Source organism: Hyposmocoma kahamanoa, unplaced genomic scaffold, assembly GCF_003589595.1.
Source record: "Hyposmocoma kahamanoa isolate Upper Pololo Valley unplaced genomic scaffold, ASM358959v1 232, whole genome shotgun sequence".
In the NCBI taxonomy this organism is placed as follows: Eukaryota; Metazoa; Arthropoda; class Insecta; order Lepidoptera; family Cosmopterigidae; genus Hyposmocoma; species Hyposmocoma kahamanoa.
In genome coordinates, this window is record NW_020653750.1 from 9,117,152 (window position 1) to 9,136,415 (window position 19,264).

The 19,264-nt window shown below is 34.9% G+C and overlaps 1 protein-coding gene across 4 annotated transcripts in view; it reads left to right on the top strand.

Moving 5' to 3' along the window:
• The window catches only part of LOC113228446, a 75,274-nt gene extending 62,139 nt beyond the window's left edge, over nt 1-13,135 (top strand). For 3 of the 4 annotated variants that reach the window (XM_026461749.1, XM_026461748.1, XM_026461751.1), the window contains 6 exons: nt 1,973-2,126; nt 3,183-3,368; nt 5,672-5,898; nt 8,805-9,018; nt 10,397-10,600; nt 11,348-13,135. In XM_026461749.1, the coding sequence (XP_026317534.1) occupies nt 1,973-2,126; nt 3,183-3,368; nt 5,672-5,898; nt 8,805-9,018; nt 10,397-10,600; nt 11,348-11,497 (1,135 nt within the window). In that variant the 3' untranslated portion in view covers nt 11,498-13,135. The remainder of the gene's footprint in view (nt 1-1,972; nt 2,127-3,182; nt 3,369-5,671; nt 5,899-8,804; nt 9,019-10,396; nt 10,601-11,347) is intronic. The other variant, XM_026461750.1, reaches the window with a different exon arrangement.
• Nucleotides 13,136-19,264: the final 6,129 nt, after the last annotated feature.

Consider the following 19,264-nt stretch of genomic DNA (forward strand, 5'->3'; position numbering starts at 1 on the left):
TTCTTTGGGTCGTACGCGTTAACCGTGAAATTATCCAATCTAAATCCAAGATCGATATGTGCTTACTCAGTAAATATCGAATATACGACCGCAACGATGTTTCTACAGTTACACAATAAACCAGGATTCGAAATTATTAAGACATATATTTTCTTTGATAATTGTCATGATAATAATCCAGTATATTTCCGATAATTATCCATGCTGATTCATAGTTTTATCTCTTTAATTTTTTACTAAACATGACAAACAGTGAGAAAACTAAATAAACATGAAACGAAAATGATATGTATGGCTTGTTACCTTTATCGAGGTTGCTAGCGGTAGTATTTTGTTGTTCCATTTACTTTTATAAATATCAAGTTTTTCTTTTTTATATAATATCAAATGACGGAACGAACAAGTCATGCGCATGATGGTAAGTGATACGCTTATCCGTAACAATTGCAGTACCACACAGAGCTTTAAATCGCAAAGATCTGAGGCACATCGCCACTGCGGCCGTCACCTTCAGTTATAAGTTGATAGTAATTTCACCAGCACCCTTATCCTTCAAACCGGAACACAGTAATGTTGACATTACTGCTTGGCGGCAGAAATAGATAAGGTGGCAGTACTTCTAGAGACGAACTCTTTCACAAGGTGCTCTACTGTTACTAAAAGCTACAAAAAGGTACATTTATCAAGATAGTTATCGTGATAATTATTATGATAATTGTCATAACAATTATCAATGATAATTACTACGTTTTTACTACTACGAAGTCTTTAAAAAACGTAGTTTTAGTCGTTTTCACAAAGTCTTCATCAGAATTATGATAGTAAACTGGTTTATTAGCTAGCCTAGATAAGACGTTATCAGTGGTATTGTAGCAAGGTACACAAAGCAATCGTTACCGGTGTGTTTACAAATTGCCTGTCAGTGGCGTGAGGCATTTGGAAAATATTTGCTTTTAGGGGAATACCAACTGGTTCGAGATTTCCGAGGTATCATGGGTGCTAACCTAGGTTTATTGACATTTAATGTTCGGCTCTATTCGTTCATCTATAGCTACTGTAATGTTGAAATACTACATAAATAGTAGTGCCATTTGTAACATCTATGGAGGAACAAGTAAATTTCAATCAAAGTAATGTAATAAAGTAATAAATCTATTTCATAAGTAAGCAAATCGTCGTATTGATTAAACTCTACTATTGATTCGTAAGGTAGATTCCCCTGAGAAGAGTGAGTGAAAAACAAAATTTTTTTAGCCGAGTTCAAAAAAGGAGGAGGTTATCAATTTGTCTTGTTTCTTTTTGTATGTATGTTACGCGATTACTCCGGCATTTGGGAACCGGTTTGGATGATTCTTTTTTTGTTGGAAAGAGGGTACCTCAGTAGCGGTCCACTTTAAATTTGAAGATAATATTCCACCTCTAAGGTTGGCAAACTAGGGAATGAATCTGTTTTCGTGCATTTTCCGGTAAACGATTTCAATAAAACTTGACAAATAGATGTAATTCCACGACTTTTTGAGGTCGGCTTTTTTAGTACTCTATACTGAGATTATTTGTAAAAACTAAACATTTGATTACACTTATCACTTATAATTTTTATTTGAAATATGATACATCAAGACAACCTTTTTGTCATCCAAGTACGCAGAAGCTGCATAATAAACAACCTTTAAAGTTTTTGTTTCACTATAGTTTTAAACTTCGTAAATGGCAAATTGTAAATATCAACCGGAATCTAATTATAGAAGAGTATACATTGCCCCTTAAATGAATTTGTGAAAAGGACTGTTGAGACCAGACAGCTAATTTTTATTACCCTTATTAATGTTATGTTTCTCACTATTAAAAAAGAACAAATTTACCATCTCTAGTTTAATTAGGGGATAGAAGTTTCTATTAAGCAAGAAGTCTATAAAGTGTTCTTTGTAGCTTGATATCCGAAAAAAATATATGAAATCATCTCTTGTTTCAGGTTTAAATTCTACGTATATTCCGCATATGTCGAGCGACGGACAGTAGCGGCGGTGCGAGTCATCGGAGCTACCAAGACTCGTGGTGCGGACTCGGTTTTTTGTCGAATATGGTTGCCGGACAACCGCACAATCACACTTAGGGCTAAGGTTCAGGTACGCACTTTAAACTAAGTAAGGGTGGAGATTCCATGTATGACTTGACTGTGGGACCTGTAAAGGGCCCGAAACGTCGGTTTGTTTGAAAAAACAAATATACGCGATTTAAATCCGGAAAAATAGTTTCATTTCCTAAAAAAATAAAGAAACACAAAAACAAAATTGAAGAAAAAGAACAATAAGGAGCAAAATATTGGAAAGGGATATGTTATCGTTGGATGACCGCATGATGACGAAGAATAACATCTACAATGCATCGCGGGGTACCTGGTGGAAATGGGATTCAGGGCTGTAGTGGCACCACTGTGGCACTACTAATTTTCATACAATATTTAGAAGCGCCATTGTCGTTACACGTGCCATTATTGATACGGCACAGACGCGCGGCAGTTACGCCACGCGCTTCTGAAGGTGCCCTAACTGAAGCCTTTTAGGGGGTGCCATAGAAAGCAATTGAGGAATAAATTTGGTAGTTGATTAGTGGTGTCTTACAATGCCTAATACTTTCACAGCGAGATCACTGAATATCCGACGACGACATTTTACTTTAATGGGTGTTTTAAAAGTGGTTTGTTACCATCTTGTTCGCATACCCAAATTTTATCATATAAATAAAAAAATATTAGTTAACGTTGATCCCAAAGTAAGTAAGTAATGCACTTGTGTTATGGAAATCGAAAACAACGACGGTACCACAAACACCCAGACCCTAGACAATATACAACAGTTTCTTACATTGATCCCACCAGGGATCGAACCCGAGACCTCAGAGATGGCGACACCATGAAAACCGGTCCACTGCAAGCCACTCGACCACGAAGGTCCTCAATATTATTAAAATATTATTATCAAAACTGCAGTATTTGTTATTCCAACGTTAATGCAGTATGATCAACAGTAGAGTTCCATTTGCGGTGACAGATCACCTTAAATCAACAACAGCAGCTTCTGTAAGTGGCGTTCTTGGCAGTGACTTATTACACAAAACTTTGATAGTTTGACCATTGCGTCTGACGCATCATTAACCTAAATTGTAGCTTGGTTCTGTTTCAGACTATTAGAGAAAATTGGAATCTAAAGTACAGCGCAGTGTACGTCCTGTGCCTTCTGTCAAAGACGGGAGTAAAGCCCAAAGACACAATTGGGGCCACAGTAGCGGTGATCGCCACTGCAGACGCCGCTACACCTCCAAGCAATCTCCTTACTGTGATCGATACCAAACCAAAACCTGGAATTGAGGTGAGACTAATGACACAATACGTGTTGAAATCAGTTTTCATTTGTACATCATTATTTATCGGATTTAGCTTTTCATTTACCATAGTATTGTGTCTCTGTTTTATCATTGGTTTTCATTGTGGGCGCTGGATGCGGAGGCATCGGGTTCGATTCCCAGTAGAACCAATTTGAGAAATGAACTTTTCCAAATTGGTTCTGGTCTGCGTGTTCTGAGAAGTGCCCCAGATTTCCGTTGCTCTGTGTAGTGCAGGGAATTTTTTAATTTGAGACTAGGCAATTGGTGGGGTTGTTTGGCACATATTGTTATTATTACTGTTGCATGTGGTGGCGACCTTTAATTGAGTCCATACTTTAGCAAAACTCCATTTGAATTGTATAATCAAAATTGTATGTACTAAGTGTATGACTAGTGTCCTAAATAAATGGAATAAACGTGAAATAAAATATTATATTTATTTATTTATTCATTTATTGCATTGTCACGCTTATGTTATTTTAGGTACGGTGGCTAGTGTGGCGAACGTAGGCGATTTATCGCCATTAAGGCTACTTAAGACGAAAATCAGCGACGAATAAAAATAAAAACTTGCGACTGGTCGCCTTTCAGGCTACTTTCGGTTTACAATCTTAAGAATAAAACATGAGCGTACATTGAAGAAAAGATAAGCTCCCCACGAAAATATAAAAAGTCTGTGATATTAAGAAAGAAAAATTGTTTATGGTTGTTCAGTTTCGGCGGGAATTTCCCGCGAAATCTAATAGATTAAGTTTTATTACGTTTCAAAACAATATTTCTTTCAACTCTTCTTTACCAATCTATCTGAACGTTGCTTGTTGTGCTAATAAGTTGAGTGGTCTGACTTTAGTAAAAGAAAATGTAGAGGGCACAGCAGTTTTCTTCAATACTTTGTGTATAGATTCATCACCTATAACAGATAAAAATAAATTAATAAATGATAACATTTACTAGTAGAATCATGCCATAAGTATTAATAATAGCAGTGCCAGGAATGAAGAGGAATGCATGATATTTGTTCTGCAAAATTTCAGCTAACCTAACCTAACCTATCTTCAGGTTTAAATTCAGACGCACATAACCTCAACGAACTAGTAGCCTTAAAATTTTTCCTTCGCAGATCTTTTACCCCACAGTTTTCTTCTTTTCTGTTCTTTGGGGAATAAATGAATTCCCGTATTTTGCAATCAACTGCTCCACAGAGGGTCATAATAGAGAATTATTTCTTAAGGACTTTGTTTGTTTACAAAAACATTGACAAATTATAGCTATAGCTGTCATTACCGAAGGCTCTACAGTGTGGACATCTGGAGGGAGCAATAGGCAGTTGTTTACCCCGTTATGTCAATTTATTTACTTTTATTTCATTCTACTTAGGTTTAATTTATCATTTTAGTAAATTATTGATTTACACTATAATTTTATTTTATTTATTGCTGTTTTTCATTTGTTGTTTAGACTACTTTAGGCTACCACAGCTAAAATTCGGCTAATTTAGGCTACAAAGTTGTGAAAAATGGCGATTTGGACCCAGCGTTGTTGGCAACACTGACAGTGGCTTGTAAATGTATATGACACCCTGTAAGGGCACAGCAAAGTGATGAGGGCATTTACTCATTATAAAAGTAATGAAATAAACGTGATCATATTAAATAAATTATTACAATTATACATATATTCGATACATTGAGGAGTATTGTAAATTAACTACTTAATAAATTACATTTCGTCATTGAAAATTTTTTTAATATTATAACTTTAATTTATGAGGAATTATTTTAGAGAAAATTTTAGTTCTTTAATTTCTTTTATGTAATTTGGTATGTAATTGTAAAACTTGCGGTCCTGAATATACCAATATTAATTTAAAAAATCTTATCTTTTTACAATATCGGGATAATATAAGTGACGGGACGAACAAGTCGTGCGCCTGATAGTAAGATACACGCCTGTCCATAACAGTTGCAGTGCCACTCAGAGCTTTAAATCGCAAAGACCGGAGGGGTACTGCCACTGCGCCCGTCACCCTGCGGCATAAGTTGGGAAGTTCCATGTGCCTGTAATTTCACCAGCACCCTTACCCTTAAAAACCGGAACGTGGCGGCAGAAATAGGTAAGGTGGCAGTACTTCCCTGAACGAACTCTTTCACAAGGAGCTCTACTGTTACTACTTCAACTTTTCTTCTACTTCTATTCATTCATTTCATTCATTCTATTCAATATTTTAATTGATGTAGTTTTATATTATTATTGTCTCTCTTTTTTATATTAAGGTTTCTGTTTTCAGGGGGCGTTGCATGTTTGCGTAAAGCCATTTCACTTCCACTACGGGCGTAGTGAGTGGTTGATAGAGTGGATGGAGTTAAACAGGTTGCTTGGAGTCAGCCACTTTTATATGTACAATAAGACGATGAGTGAGCAGACAACGTGTTTGCTCAATCACTACAGGGAGCATTATGGACTTGTTACATTGCTGCCTTGGAATTTACCCATTATATCCGTAACTGAAATCAGGTTGGTACAAAAAATATTTATAGTACATTGGTAGCATGCGCCTAGTCGGCTGTAAAGTCTTATAGAACACATTTTGTTGAAACTATCACATTGTCCCTTTTCTAACATTACGAAATTATGAAGTATATCGATACCTCTAATGAACACTATGTCAACTTAATTTTTGGACCTGGAGGTCTAATCTTTTTCTTGAAAACGAAATTTCGTTACCGAATGATATTTAAACGAAGTTTTGTCAATAAATTTACTCTAATTCTTTTTCGGTCGCGCCCAAGAATTTCGTTGTCATTTACAATTTTCGTGAACGACAGGAATTAATGATATTGTGTAGGTCTTTTTCGATGTCAACTACGACAAATTACGGTTTTTACTTTACCTTAAAATTACTACAATTGTTTTGCTTTATTTTTAAATTTTACATTTAATATGTGGTTCATTAAGTATTTATTGTAATATTCATGCAGAAAATATAAAGAATCAAATAAAAATATATTTTTGGCATAATGAGCCGAGACGCTATATGTAGAATACTCATTGTTATCCTATTTATTTGAAGAGTACCATTTCATGCAAATTATAGGTGGCAAAAGTATGACATCCAAAAATTTCCGTATATTAGAAGCTATATTCTCTATATTGTATTGTAATATTTACAAATAAATATGAAAATGAAGGCATTTGAAACTCTTGGCGAGATTTCTCGTAATCATTATCTCCAAAAAAAAAAGCAAAATTATAATGCAGTAAACAGATTTTATTTAATCAACTTGCACAATCTTTATTTCCTTGGGTAGAACTTTATTTCTACATGTTTTTCGAAATTTGCATTAACACTCTTGTTCTTAGCTTAGGTTGCCTCTGAATTAGCTGTTTCTTCAGCTAATTCAGAGGCAACCTTCTTTCAGCTTGCGAGTTCATTTTCTCCCAACTCGTGAACAACAATCGTGAGCTCGTTTCCATATCGTCTTTCTTTTAAAAGTGATAAGGCCACCTTAATGCCACTATTTCTTGGCACTACTCTTCAAATAGAAATGTGCAATGTGATATGCAATAATAAATTGCCAATTGAGTATGTAATTTCCTACAAACTATAAGTCGGGAAATTCACATTTATACGTAGTGGTTGCACTGGCGGCGACGACGGTTTTTCCTACGCTCTGAACGTTCTGTTTTTTTTATTGTGACTCGGCAAAATGACTGCACCGCGCCTGATGGAAAGTGCGAATACAGTCCGTCACTATCATTTTGCCGGTCTGGCCAAATGCTTCTTCACACTACGTTTGAAGGACCCGATGTTATAGAAGGGAGGGAATACATGCACCGGCAGTTGGTTCCACAATTTGATGGTTCGGCATAAAAACGAATTGCCAAACTTTTTAGTGCGGGACGGTATTGAACTGACCGTCCAACTGTGGCAACGCAGTCCGGCACGGGTGGTCCGCTGATGGAAAGGAGAGGAAGGGATAAGGTTGAATAACTCTTCAGAGCACTCACCGTGGTACAGGCGATAGAATACGCTAAGAGACGTTATATCTCTACAGGAACAAAATTCACATTTAGGAAAATCAAAAGGTAGCACTTTTAGTTTCGTCAATTTGACATTATAATTCCGAAGAATTATCTGTCAAGAATTAGGTCAATGGTCAAAATCAAATTTTCATTCGGATGTTCATGAATTAGAGTAAGGTAACAAAAACTAAATTTAAACTTTATTAATATTATTACTTTAAACTAAATTTATTATTTAAACGAAATTTTCCATTATATGGAATTGTGGTAAGAAACATGCGAAACTTCGATCGAAATTTCGTTTTTTGGTGAAAAAGAGTAGACCTCCTGTTCGGTTTTTGATTTGTTTTTCATTCTTTTTTTTTACAAAATTCGTTGTTTTGTTGTTTTTTTTAAATTAGTTTACAGTTTCGTTTTTTTTCTTCAAATTCTTGGAGCATAATATTAGTAAATAAATATGGCTGTTTACAAAAATAACAGATGTCAAAAAAAAATTAAGTTGTCGTAGTGTTCATTAGAGGTGTCGATGATGTATAAACCACATTTTCTTTGGAATACTATAATTAATATATGTGAAATAAATCACTATTGTTTCTTAGTAAATTTCACTTTTAGGTTCATTTGAATACCTATAGCGTTACGTGGTATCGTGCTTAGATTTGATTAATGTGACCCACAAACTTTCCAAGATTGATTACAGTTGTAAACTGAATTAGGTTCGTAGTAATTATGGTGTTTTATGGTGTATTATTCCTAAAATACAAAGTATTGGTGGAAGTGTAGCCAACTGCAGTCAGCTTTGGTCTTTGGACAGTTCTTATTATGACTGAGTTGAATTTAAAGTTACTGTCTGTCGGAGTGATTTTTTGTACGATATTTTTTTAATACCTTTTGTCGTACGTCAAATTCGTTGACAACATTAATAAAGTTTCGTATTTAATTATCATAAATACATCAGTGATTAATTCGATAAGTTATGGACGCGGCAACAGCATTCGGAAATATTCGTGACTTCTAAACTTTCCCGACGTATAATATTTCCCGATGTGTGATATCGGTGTATGTACTTACTTGTTCAACATTAAAAAAAAAAATTAAAAACCATATTATGATGACCATACATCAAACCTCATTTGTATTCCCCATTAGGTATTAAGGTCATAAACTCACGTTTAAATAGAATTTTTATAATTGTCTCTATGGCCGAACGGTTACCATGCTAGACTGCCACGCAGAGGTCCCGGGTCGGGAGAAATGTTTTTATGGCATACATTTATTTCTTTCGTGGTTTGGGTGTATTTTGTGGTGGTCTACCTATGTTTGTGTCCATGGCACCTGCGATACAGGGTTTCCCTAGTGCAGGGCTATGAGTGTGTACGTTATTTATTTAATTGCAGAACTGAGGGTCAGTTCGCGGCATTTCAAGACTGCCTGTACCGGTCGATGTCGTCAGCCAAATGGCTGCTAGTGGTGGACACAGACGAGGTGTTGATACCGCGGCGCGAGCGCACCTTACCTGCGTTACTCGAAGGTCTCTCCGCTTCTTACGCACCTGCCAAGGTGCCAGCAGCATTCCTTTTTAGGAATGCATTCTTTTATGTACTTTGGGAGGTACGTAAAAAAAAATTTGATAATATTTCCAATAATAACTAATACTTATCTCAAATATGCTCGGAAGTATTTGCAATATTTTCAAAAAAAGAACCCACAATGTTTGTCATTTATGGAGCATCCAACTCTTTGCCTGCCGAATATAAGCATGTACATCCATTTCTTTTTTTCTTAATCTTTTAAATATCATATCCACTAACAACATTGACTTACAATTATATGGACGTCGGGTCCGCGCTAAAAAGTGTCCGCACTTGTAAGGCGCTAAAATCGTATACAGAGCGCCAAACTCCGCTTTAATCTTCATTTGTTCGACTGACAGCGCGATACTGCGATGATATTACAATTTAAATTTCGAATAGGTTGACTTGGGACATTTTTTCGTGGTTTTTGTATTAGACCCGTCGTCCATTTATTTGTAAGTCAATGACTAACAAAGAGCTGTGTAAACAGACTAAAGAAAAACTGTTATACAGCCAACTGCTCACTAGCATCAGTGTCCGTAATTGCCAGAATTTACAAAAATATTATCTATGGGTATTACGTATTTTGCGTTTAATTGGTGCACGAATTATAGCTGCACCACATAGTTTAAAAAAGGCGGTGAAATAAACAAAAGTACATAGAAGTTTTTTGTATTATTTATATTGTCTTCGCGAAAAGTTTTGAACTCTACTGAGAAGACCGAAAATACAATAATGGATTGTATGTAATGCAAAAGTCACGGAAAACTTCTTTCTAGCTAAGAGCAAACAAATATATACATGAAATAAATGTGATTACTTTTTTATTATACATTCTCCCTCATTCTTTACTATTTTCTAATTTCCTCGCATTGTTTGAGAAAAGCGCTATATAAGTATACCTCGGCGGAAATGGGAATTGCTTGCGTCGTATAATATGCTCTCTCATATACTACATCTCATACTTTTTTATTAAAAATAAGTGAGTATTTGACCTCCGTCTCACTCGATAGAAAATGACGATGATGTAGACGATGGAGCATGCACGCATAAATAATGCCCCTTCATTCTTCCCTTAACAAGACCTAAGATATACCGTTCAGGAAACAAGTCTGTAGGCAGGGAATTTCACTTCACAGCCGTTCGCCATATAAATGTGGAAGCGTAACGCACCGTGCAAATCCTTGGAATATCCACAACATGGGACAGTGTGGTAACCCCTGTCTGGTCCCCCGATAATGGAAAGAAGAAGGCGGAATAAATTGTGCAATTCCCTCGCACACTCTCCATGATATATTCTGTAGAACTTCTCGTCCTCTCCAGCAACTCGTTCAGCAGTCCTTTACTTTTCGGTCTCTCCAATAATATGCTATTAATACACTGACTATTTGTTTCGACGATATTCCATATTCCAGGACGACCCCCAAGCTCCAGCTAAGCTCCTGACAGCGTGTAAGACGCGGCGGTGGACAACGCCTCATGTACTCAAGAATCGCAGCAAGTACGTGGTAAGACCGCGACACGCCGTTGAACTCGGCAACCATTTCACGTGGGAGCTTCTCCCTGGAGCCACCTCAGTCGGTGTTCCCAAAGACCTCGCGTTACTACACCATTACCGGGTAAGTCTACTAATCATAACTAAGTAGTTTTAGTAGCAGTGGCTTGCGAAAGAGTTTGTCCAGGGTAGTACTGCCGCCTTACCTATTTCTGCCGTCATGTACTCATGTAAGCATTACTGCATTCCAGTTTTGAAGATTTTGCGATTTAAAACTGCGATAGTGTCGCTTACTACCAGGCGCACGACTTGTTTATCCCGTCACGTGATATTATAAAAAATAGTAATGTTATTTTTACATGCATTGAAGTCCAATATTATTGTAGTCTATTTCAGTTACTTTAAAGTAAGATTTGCAATGATAATGATAGAGCAGAAGAAACCATCTCTACGTCTATTGACCAATAAGCTAAATGGACATTGTGTCTTGCTTAATTAAAAACACCATATAACCGTTACAATGCCGCACAGAGCTTTAAATCGCGAAGATCTGAGGGGCACTGCCACCGCGCATCACCCTGAACTAGAAGTTGAAAAGTCTCGTGTGCCTGTAATTTCATCAGCACCATTACCTTTCAAAACCGCAACGCAGTAATGTGAGCATTACTGCTGAAATAGGTAAGGTGACAGTATCCCTGGACGAACTCTTTCATAAGGAGCCCTACTGCTTTATAATTAGCTTGATTTGTTTATTAATTTGGTCATAAACCTGAGGTTAGTAGGACATTAATTTAATTTTTTTTGTAATACTGAACAGTTTGTATTGAAAGAGTTTTTTGTTTGTTACAGTTCTTTTTTTTCTTCATTTCAGTTGAATTGTGAATTCGGCGGAATGTCGTGTGTGAAAGTGCCATCAACTGTCGACCGAACAGCGCACCAATGGTCGGAAGAGTTAATGAAACGAGTAACAGCTGAGAAGAAACTCCTTGCGAAGGCATGTCCGAAGATTTTCCCTGCGTAGACTAGGTCTTGTACCTATAAGGTATAAAATACTCTGTATCTCGGAACCCCCGACGTGCAGGTTCTGGTACTCGCACCTGGTGAGGTTTTGATGAAAGGCTTACATAATGACCGAGTGAAATTTTCTAAATCATCAGGTGAATAGTATAAATACAGAAAATTGATATTTAGACGTTTTGTGTTCATGGACAATTAACAGTTGTCATTAGGTGGGGAGTTCCTGTGCAGTATCATAAAGAGAAATATGTAAATAGAACAATGCATATGTTAATGCTGTTTGGTTTTTCTGTTCAATAAAACACAGGTAGGTAGTTGTGGTAAGTATGCTGTAAATTTGTAATGTATTTCGATTTCATTAGTCCAAACATGAGATGTTCTGTGATCTATTTATATTATTTTTCTTACAATCGTGGTATACTTATGTTCTGAAATTTGGTGCAGAAACAATGAAATACAACACGTATCTGGGGTAGGAGTTCGCAAATGACTACCATAGTATAATAAGACAAGTAGGGTAACTCTATACAAATGTAGCAATGCGGCTTGTATATGTGCAATTGTGCATGCCCGCCGCGCGCTTTCTAGGGATGCACACATTCGCAAAATCACGCGGTGCACTCACGTTGCATAGCACGCGTCGTCTCACGCGTCATTTATTACAGAATTCTAGCTTGGTGTTTAATCAAATAAACGTATTTATAGTTGTGTTTATGGTAATTTGAACAAGAGTGACTCAAATTTGGAATCGTTCAGCATTTGATTTCTACATAATCATACTCACATAATCGAGATACCAATCCGCTATGCTCATATAAAAATATCAATATGTAAGTACTGCATTTAACACAGGTAATTTTAATATAGCACGAGAAGACTGTGATGAAAGCTTTAATTTTTGAAAATTATGTTTACGATCTGTAGGTGCAACTAAAATAATAATGTGACAACCCTACGCTACGAGAGAAGTGTAGGCATTAATGCGTCGAACAGGCGCGAGTTGCCTTATTTGTCTTTATACTATGTTACTACTGCCATCCGTGTGTCGCCCATGGTGGTGTTTTTATTTTATATATATTTTTATAATATCAAGTGACGGGACGGACAAGTAGGTAGTAGGTGTAGCCTTGCTTACCAAGCCGGGAATTATTTATGCAAAGAGCCGACATATTGGGCCTCTGCGTTGAATATGTTAATACTGTGAATTTAGTGTTATTAAGTTGTTTTCAAAAAATGTTATTATTGTTGGTGTTTATCGGACTGGGAATGGTGATTTAAAATTATTTTTATGTTAATAGAAAAACTATTGTCAATAATCTTTGATGAAAATAAAAGGTTCATTTTGGTCGGTTATATAAATGTGCATTATACGACTGAAAACTCCGACAGGCGACGTCTAAACGACCTATTGAAATATAACTGAAAAAAATGACGATTTTCTGACACGCGAATGTGACACTTGTAGCACTTCATCGGATTGTGGGAGAGTTTCGAGTGATGACTATTACATAACCATTTCTCCGGTAATTACGTCAGTCGATAACCGACTACGGTACACAGCTGTTCGTATTGCCTAATTATTGGAACCAAGAATGTAAACAAGTTTGTACTTGGACGTACCTATAAAAAAAAAATAAAAAAAAAATAGTTAAAAAAAATATTAACTGTTATATTCATTGCCTAAAGAAGCCCGGTATTGTATATAATTACTAGGTGTTCTAATTTTATCACGGAATAACTCATATCAATAATTATTAATAAGAACTATCCATATTGTCGTTAACATAACTATAATTGTAATTTTATTTACTACAATAAAATTGTATAACATTAATGAAAAATTTAATTCATTGGTAAGAATATAGATTTATTATTATGTTGGTATACATTTACCTATTCATAAGAAACTATACGTCATAGGGGCGTAAAGAACTATAGTGAGTAACTCATTGCATTTTGCATAATGGAACATCCGTTTCACACGATACGGTATAAGGTAATTGTATGCAATGTTATTCAGATTTAATAAAATCTATTATTTTGTGTAATCGTCTTGTGTTCAATGATGATGAAAATTGGAGCAAGGAAATGAGATCATGAATAATGAAATTTCAAGTAAAAGTATACAAAAATTATGTATCGACTGACAAAAATACTTGACTCTTTCAATGATTAATCACAATTACATTTACACAGTAATAAAGAGAAATCAGTGTCACTAAGTGTGTAGGGTGTGATGTTCCCCAGTTCAATTTACCAACAGTTAGTCGCCAGTCGTTAAAGGGGTGGTCAGAGGAATGTCATATGCATCTAAAACGTTGTATACAGTGCGTAATCGTTAAGAGTGCCCAAGCGATATTCCATATATATTAGAGATATCAAATAATTTTAAACTGATATAGAAAGTATATTATACCTAATGAATAAATCAACATCAATAACTTTTTCAAATTAAAACTAGAAATATCGAAAATTTTAATATTAAACACATTTAAAACGCATTTATTACTTTATTTATAGCAGTTTTATTATCTGTAAACTTATTGTTACCTCTTAAAGTTGGTCAAGTAAAACCATCCTACGAATGTCATATTAAATGTATGGCAGCGTTTAATATTAAAATTTTACATATTTTTAATTAAAAAAAAAAGTTATTGATGTCGATTTACTCATTAGGTAACGTACTTCTGATATCAGTTTAAAGCTTTTTTGATATCTCTTATATTTATGGAATAATCGCCTGGGCACACTTAACGATTACACCCTGTATATACTGGGTGATCGTAAAATACTAACAACCTCGCATTACCATATTACTAAGATCATAAACAACAACTTTTGTGAATGTCATTTTTTCAAAAACATGCACTGAGAACTGTAGTAGGCATAGAAAAGGTCAGTCCTGAACAAGCCTTTTTAGAAAACACCATTATGGTGGTGTAAACATTTTCGAGCGATGTACTAGTGGCAACTGAGCATTACGAAACACAGGAAAAATGCACAACGAGAAACCCGTGAGTAATTAGCCCCTGATTCTACGAACGCCCACAAATCTGAAAGTGTTACAAACGACAAAATGTTTTATAACCGACTGAAACTCCTTTTAATGTACAATTCATTTTACAGTGTAGAAGAATTTCTTTCGAAGAAATTGTAATTTTATTATGACTCAACGTAATTGTAATTTGATAATATTTAAGTTTTGGTGACATCAAGTGACGAGACGAATAAGTCGTGTGCTTTGTGGTAAGCGACACTCTTGTCCATAACAGTTGTAAGTCCGCTCATAGCTTTAAATCGCAAAGATCTTAGGGCCTCTGTGCCCGTCACTCTGAGACGAAAGTTGACAAGTCCCATGTGCCTGTAATTTTTTGTTATATTATTTTGTTTTATACATATAAACTACGTATTACGCATTATTGTTTATATTCGTGACGATCCTATTATCCCTTAAGATTATATATATTGTGACATTGATAATACGAAATTAATGGTTCTACACTATTCTATAGTTGTGTATTCAAGTGATAATGGTAGAATGTCAATGGTGCAATTAAGTTTATGCGTAATGTGTAAATATTACATATCTGTTAATTGTAATCATACTGCCATTATGATTTCACCATTTTCTTGAAGAATATTACTATTTTAGAAAACTTTGGCGTTCTTTTTCATAATCATGTTTTTAATTCGGTCTATACATAAAAGAATCGAAAGTAACATCTATTCTGAAAGGAAAGGTGACGAATTATTGCTTTATTATTATAATATACATAGTTTAATATATATAGTTTTCTTATTTTCATTGCATTTGCGTAATACACATTTCTGTACCTGAGTATATATTTTCATTGATTCTGCTGTCTGTTTTATAGATACTTAAATTTATGTAGACTTGTACTTACATAATTAAACTTAGGTAGAATAACAATGTACAAAAATAACAAGTGTAATATTAAAAAAATTCGTTATATATATATATATATATATATATATATATATATATATATATATACATATATATACATATATATACATATTATTATGTATTCTTATGTAAAAATAGTGTATTATTTTGTTGAGAAAACATACATAAAACTTGTTTTAAAAATCTATTGTTAATATGTGTTTCTCGGCGGCCTAAAAATTACACCTTAGCACATTTATTCGCTTTGATTGTCTACTTACTTACATATTAAGGTTCAATGTTATCGATAGAGTGTTCTCATTTACCTATGTATTGTTTGATATGGATTGTTGCCAATTCTGTCATTTCAAATTCTAACTAATTTGACAAATTTAAAAGGTTTGTCATACCTTAACCAAAGTACAATTCATCGCATCGCATTTAATTTCTATTTCACATCGAGTATATAACCAGAAATAGAGACGAAATGTCATTTAATTTTATTGAAAACCATTCTGTCAAATCATTACAGTGGCAACTGCGCTGCGATTGGCCAGCTCGAATTCGAACCAGTTTAACTTGATCTTTGCTATAATGGACGATAATTTATTTTGTAATAATGATTTCGTTTGTTTTGTAATTAGATGTTTGGCTGTTTTTCCCACACCACCGAATGGAACAGCCCGCCATTGTTATAGATATATCCTTAATAGTCCTTATATCACTTTTAAATATCAACTCTCGTTTGCGCTGAAATCACAAATTAGAAAGCTGAAATAATACAGCGCCAACAACAGATCTGTGTGTACGTCTCCATATATTAAAAAAATATTCTGTAACTATTGTTATAAAGATGATAATCTGTACACACAGATCTGTTGTTGGCGCTGTATTATTTCAGCTTTCTAATTTGTGATTTCAGCGCAAACGAGAGTTGATATTTAAAAGTGATATAAGGACTATTTGCCTGATGAGTTGCCAAGGATGGAATACCCTTATTTCGTCGCTATATCTGGTTATATACTCGATGCTGTTTCATAACTATATTCCCATAAACGAGATACCAAATAACAAACATCGCGCTATAAAAATATCGATACGTAAGTATTGCATTTGACAAAGGTTATATTTTCAATGTAGCACGAAAACACTATGATGAACACCTTATATTTTTTTAAACTATGTTTCCAAACTGTGGTGAAGTTAAGTGTAGGCATTGATGCGCCAAACAGACCGGAGTTGCTCTATTTGATCTTATTATATGTCTTTACTCCCTATCAGTCTAAATGGGACAGCAATGTTTTTGGACACTTTTAGCTACACTAGTTGAAGATCTGTCTTATTCTCCGATTTTGTTAGATAACTGTAAAGTATAATACTGCTTCAGTAACTAAAATAAGATTGCCAAAGTTTTGGCAAGCATAGGGTGCGCGTTCAGTTCTTTCTAAAATTACAAAGAACGGGTATATAACAAAAAATGTTTTTGTTTATCAGTAAAAGTAGGGGCAAAGACTGCAAGCATATTTATTTGTGTCGTGATTGGGACTCAGTTTGAATTATTGTAGCTAAATACGAAGGTTCCTTGCCGCTTTGTTTGATTATTCCGCTACATTCTATCATTTTGTTGGGTTTCTTCATATTCTTGTTCGATCTATCGATAGTACACACTGTAATGCTTGTTACGTGCCTAGGGATGTGCCAGGAAAGGTCTGGGTACGTCGTGCGGTTCTTATCGTGCATATTTTGTTGGCCGTAAAATTTTCATTTCTTTGATCTATCTATGTTTATAATAAAAAAGCGATGACAATTACGAAATATGCAAACGCATTCTACAGTATTAACACATATATTAGCAGAATGTTGTGGTAATCATTAAGTGAATGTTATAATACAGACATATCAGATATTTTTTGTTATAATTTTAGTTTTCAGTGTTATAAATAAAGCTGCGTCTTGTTTGAATTCCCAATATTAATCATTACTGTACAAAAGTATGTATGTGAGCTGTTTCAGTACTTAGATTACTTATTAATTATGTCGTATTCACACAAATATTCTAAAACCAATTCATATAATGTTGCTTATAACAATTTGTACGTTTTTTTTTCTTTTCTATAATAACAATTTTATATTTTATAAAACTTAATAAAACACACCCATTCACATTTGAAATCAGAAATATTTTTTTTTTATTTCTCTAATTTTTAGGTCAATAAAACTTTACATATTTTGTTGAGTAAGTGACAGAAGAATCTGAGAGAAGAAGTTCACGACGAGTTTCTATGTAAGAGTGAAACAAAGGTGGGTGGGTATATATGGGTAACTAACTTCTTCAACTTTTAATTCGAACATTGATGTCACATGTCGATACTGGTACCTACTAGACCTGAGACGCCGCCGCCGCCGCCGACAAATGCAATCGGCGCGCCGTTCAGTACAGTTCGATCAGGCGCTCGCTTCCTTGTTGTGTATGCTAGTGGAAATGACGACGCCAAAAATTTACATTTCTAAGATAAAAATTAGTAACTTTATATTCTAAGATGTTTTGTTTAAAACATTAATTTGTCATTTTCTGATGTCGCCATTTTCACTACGCTTATACAATACGGATTGAGCGCGTGCGTACGATCGAAGCGCCTGATGGAACTGATAAAAATTTGATTAATAGACAAAATGATTTATTTTATTTTTTTCTTTGAAAAAGTATTTGTACAACGGCTTTCGTAAAAATAAACACCTTTACACAAAATCGTTTCATGGTCGCTCACACGCCGCCGCCGCCGACATTTTTTCGTCGGCACGCCGCCGCCCCGGTTGGCTATTATCGGCGGTTATATCTAACTAGTTACCCGCTATGATAACGTCCAACACGTTCTGTTGACCTTTAGTTCTATGATTGTGTGGATTTAAAAACGACTATAATTACCTATCTTAATTCGCATACTGACCCATGTTTGTTCAGATATTATAGTTTTAATGTAAAATTATATTTTGTGTCTATATATTGTATTTGTGTTATGTTTACGAAAAAATAATTTGTGAGACAAAATGCTTACATTGGTTTTTTTAAATAAAAAGAAAGTGACTTATATTTGTTTCACTTCTGATGCACTTTGATTTAATTATTTATTGTATACACAGTTCCCACAATATGTAGAACACTCTTGATATTTCTGGTTATTACATTGCCTTGGCTTATTATTACTGTGAAAGTTTCGATAGTATTTACGGGACCTTTTGTCTCCTTTCCTCTCCTTTTTTACTCCATCTCGACCTTACTATCTTTTCTTAAATTCAACAAAAAATCGGTTGTACCTACTAAGTCTTTAGTATTTTTGTTACAAGTATGTACACACGCCAGCACATCAAGCTACACATTGACGTATCTTGTTCCGTTGCAATGGAGGCGATTTTCGAATAAAAATGTGTAGTCTGATGTGCCGTTGTCCGTATATTAATTCCAATATCTAATTATAGACTAACATACCTAAAAATTTAAAATATTCATAATGCCTAAGGAAGATAGTTAAAACAAACGAGGCGTATTTGGCTCGCAAAACGATACGTCTATCTATCACTGAGAAGCACTGCCACTGCGTCTGTCACCCAAAGATAAGATGACACGTCCCAAGTTCCTGTAATTTCACTGCCACCCTTACCTTTCAAAACCGGAACGCAGTAGCGCTCACATTACTGCTTGGCGACAGAAATATATAAGGTGGCAGTATTTCTCTGGATGAACTCTTTCACAAGGAGCTCTACTACTAATAACGTAGGTATACGGGGAGGGGGGGAGTGCGGGGCAATCTGCTGTCACATGATTATTTTAACTAATGGAAAACACAGTCTCATTCACAATAAAAT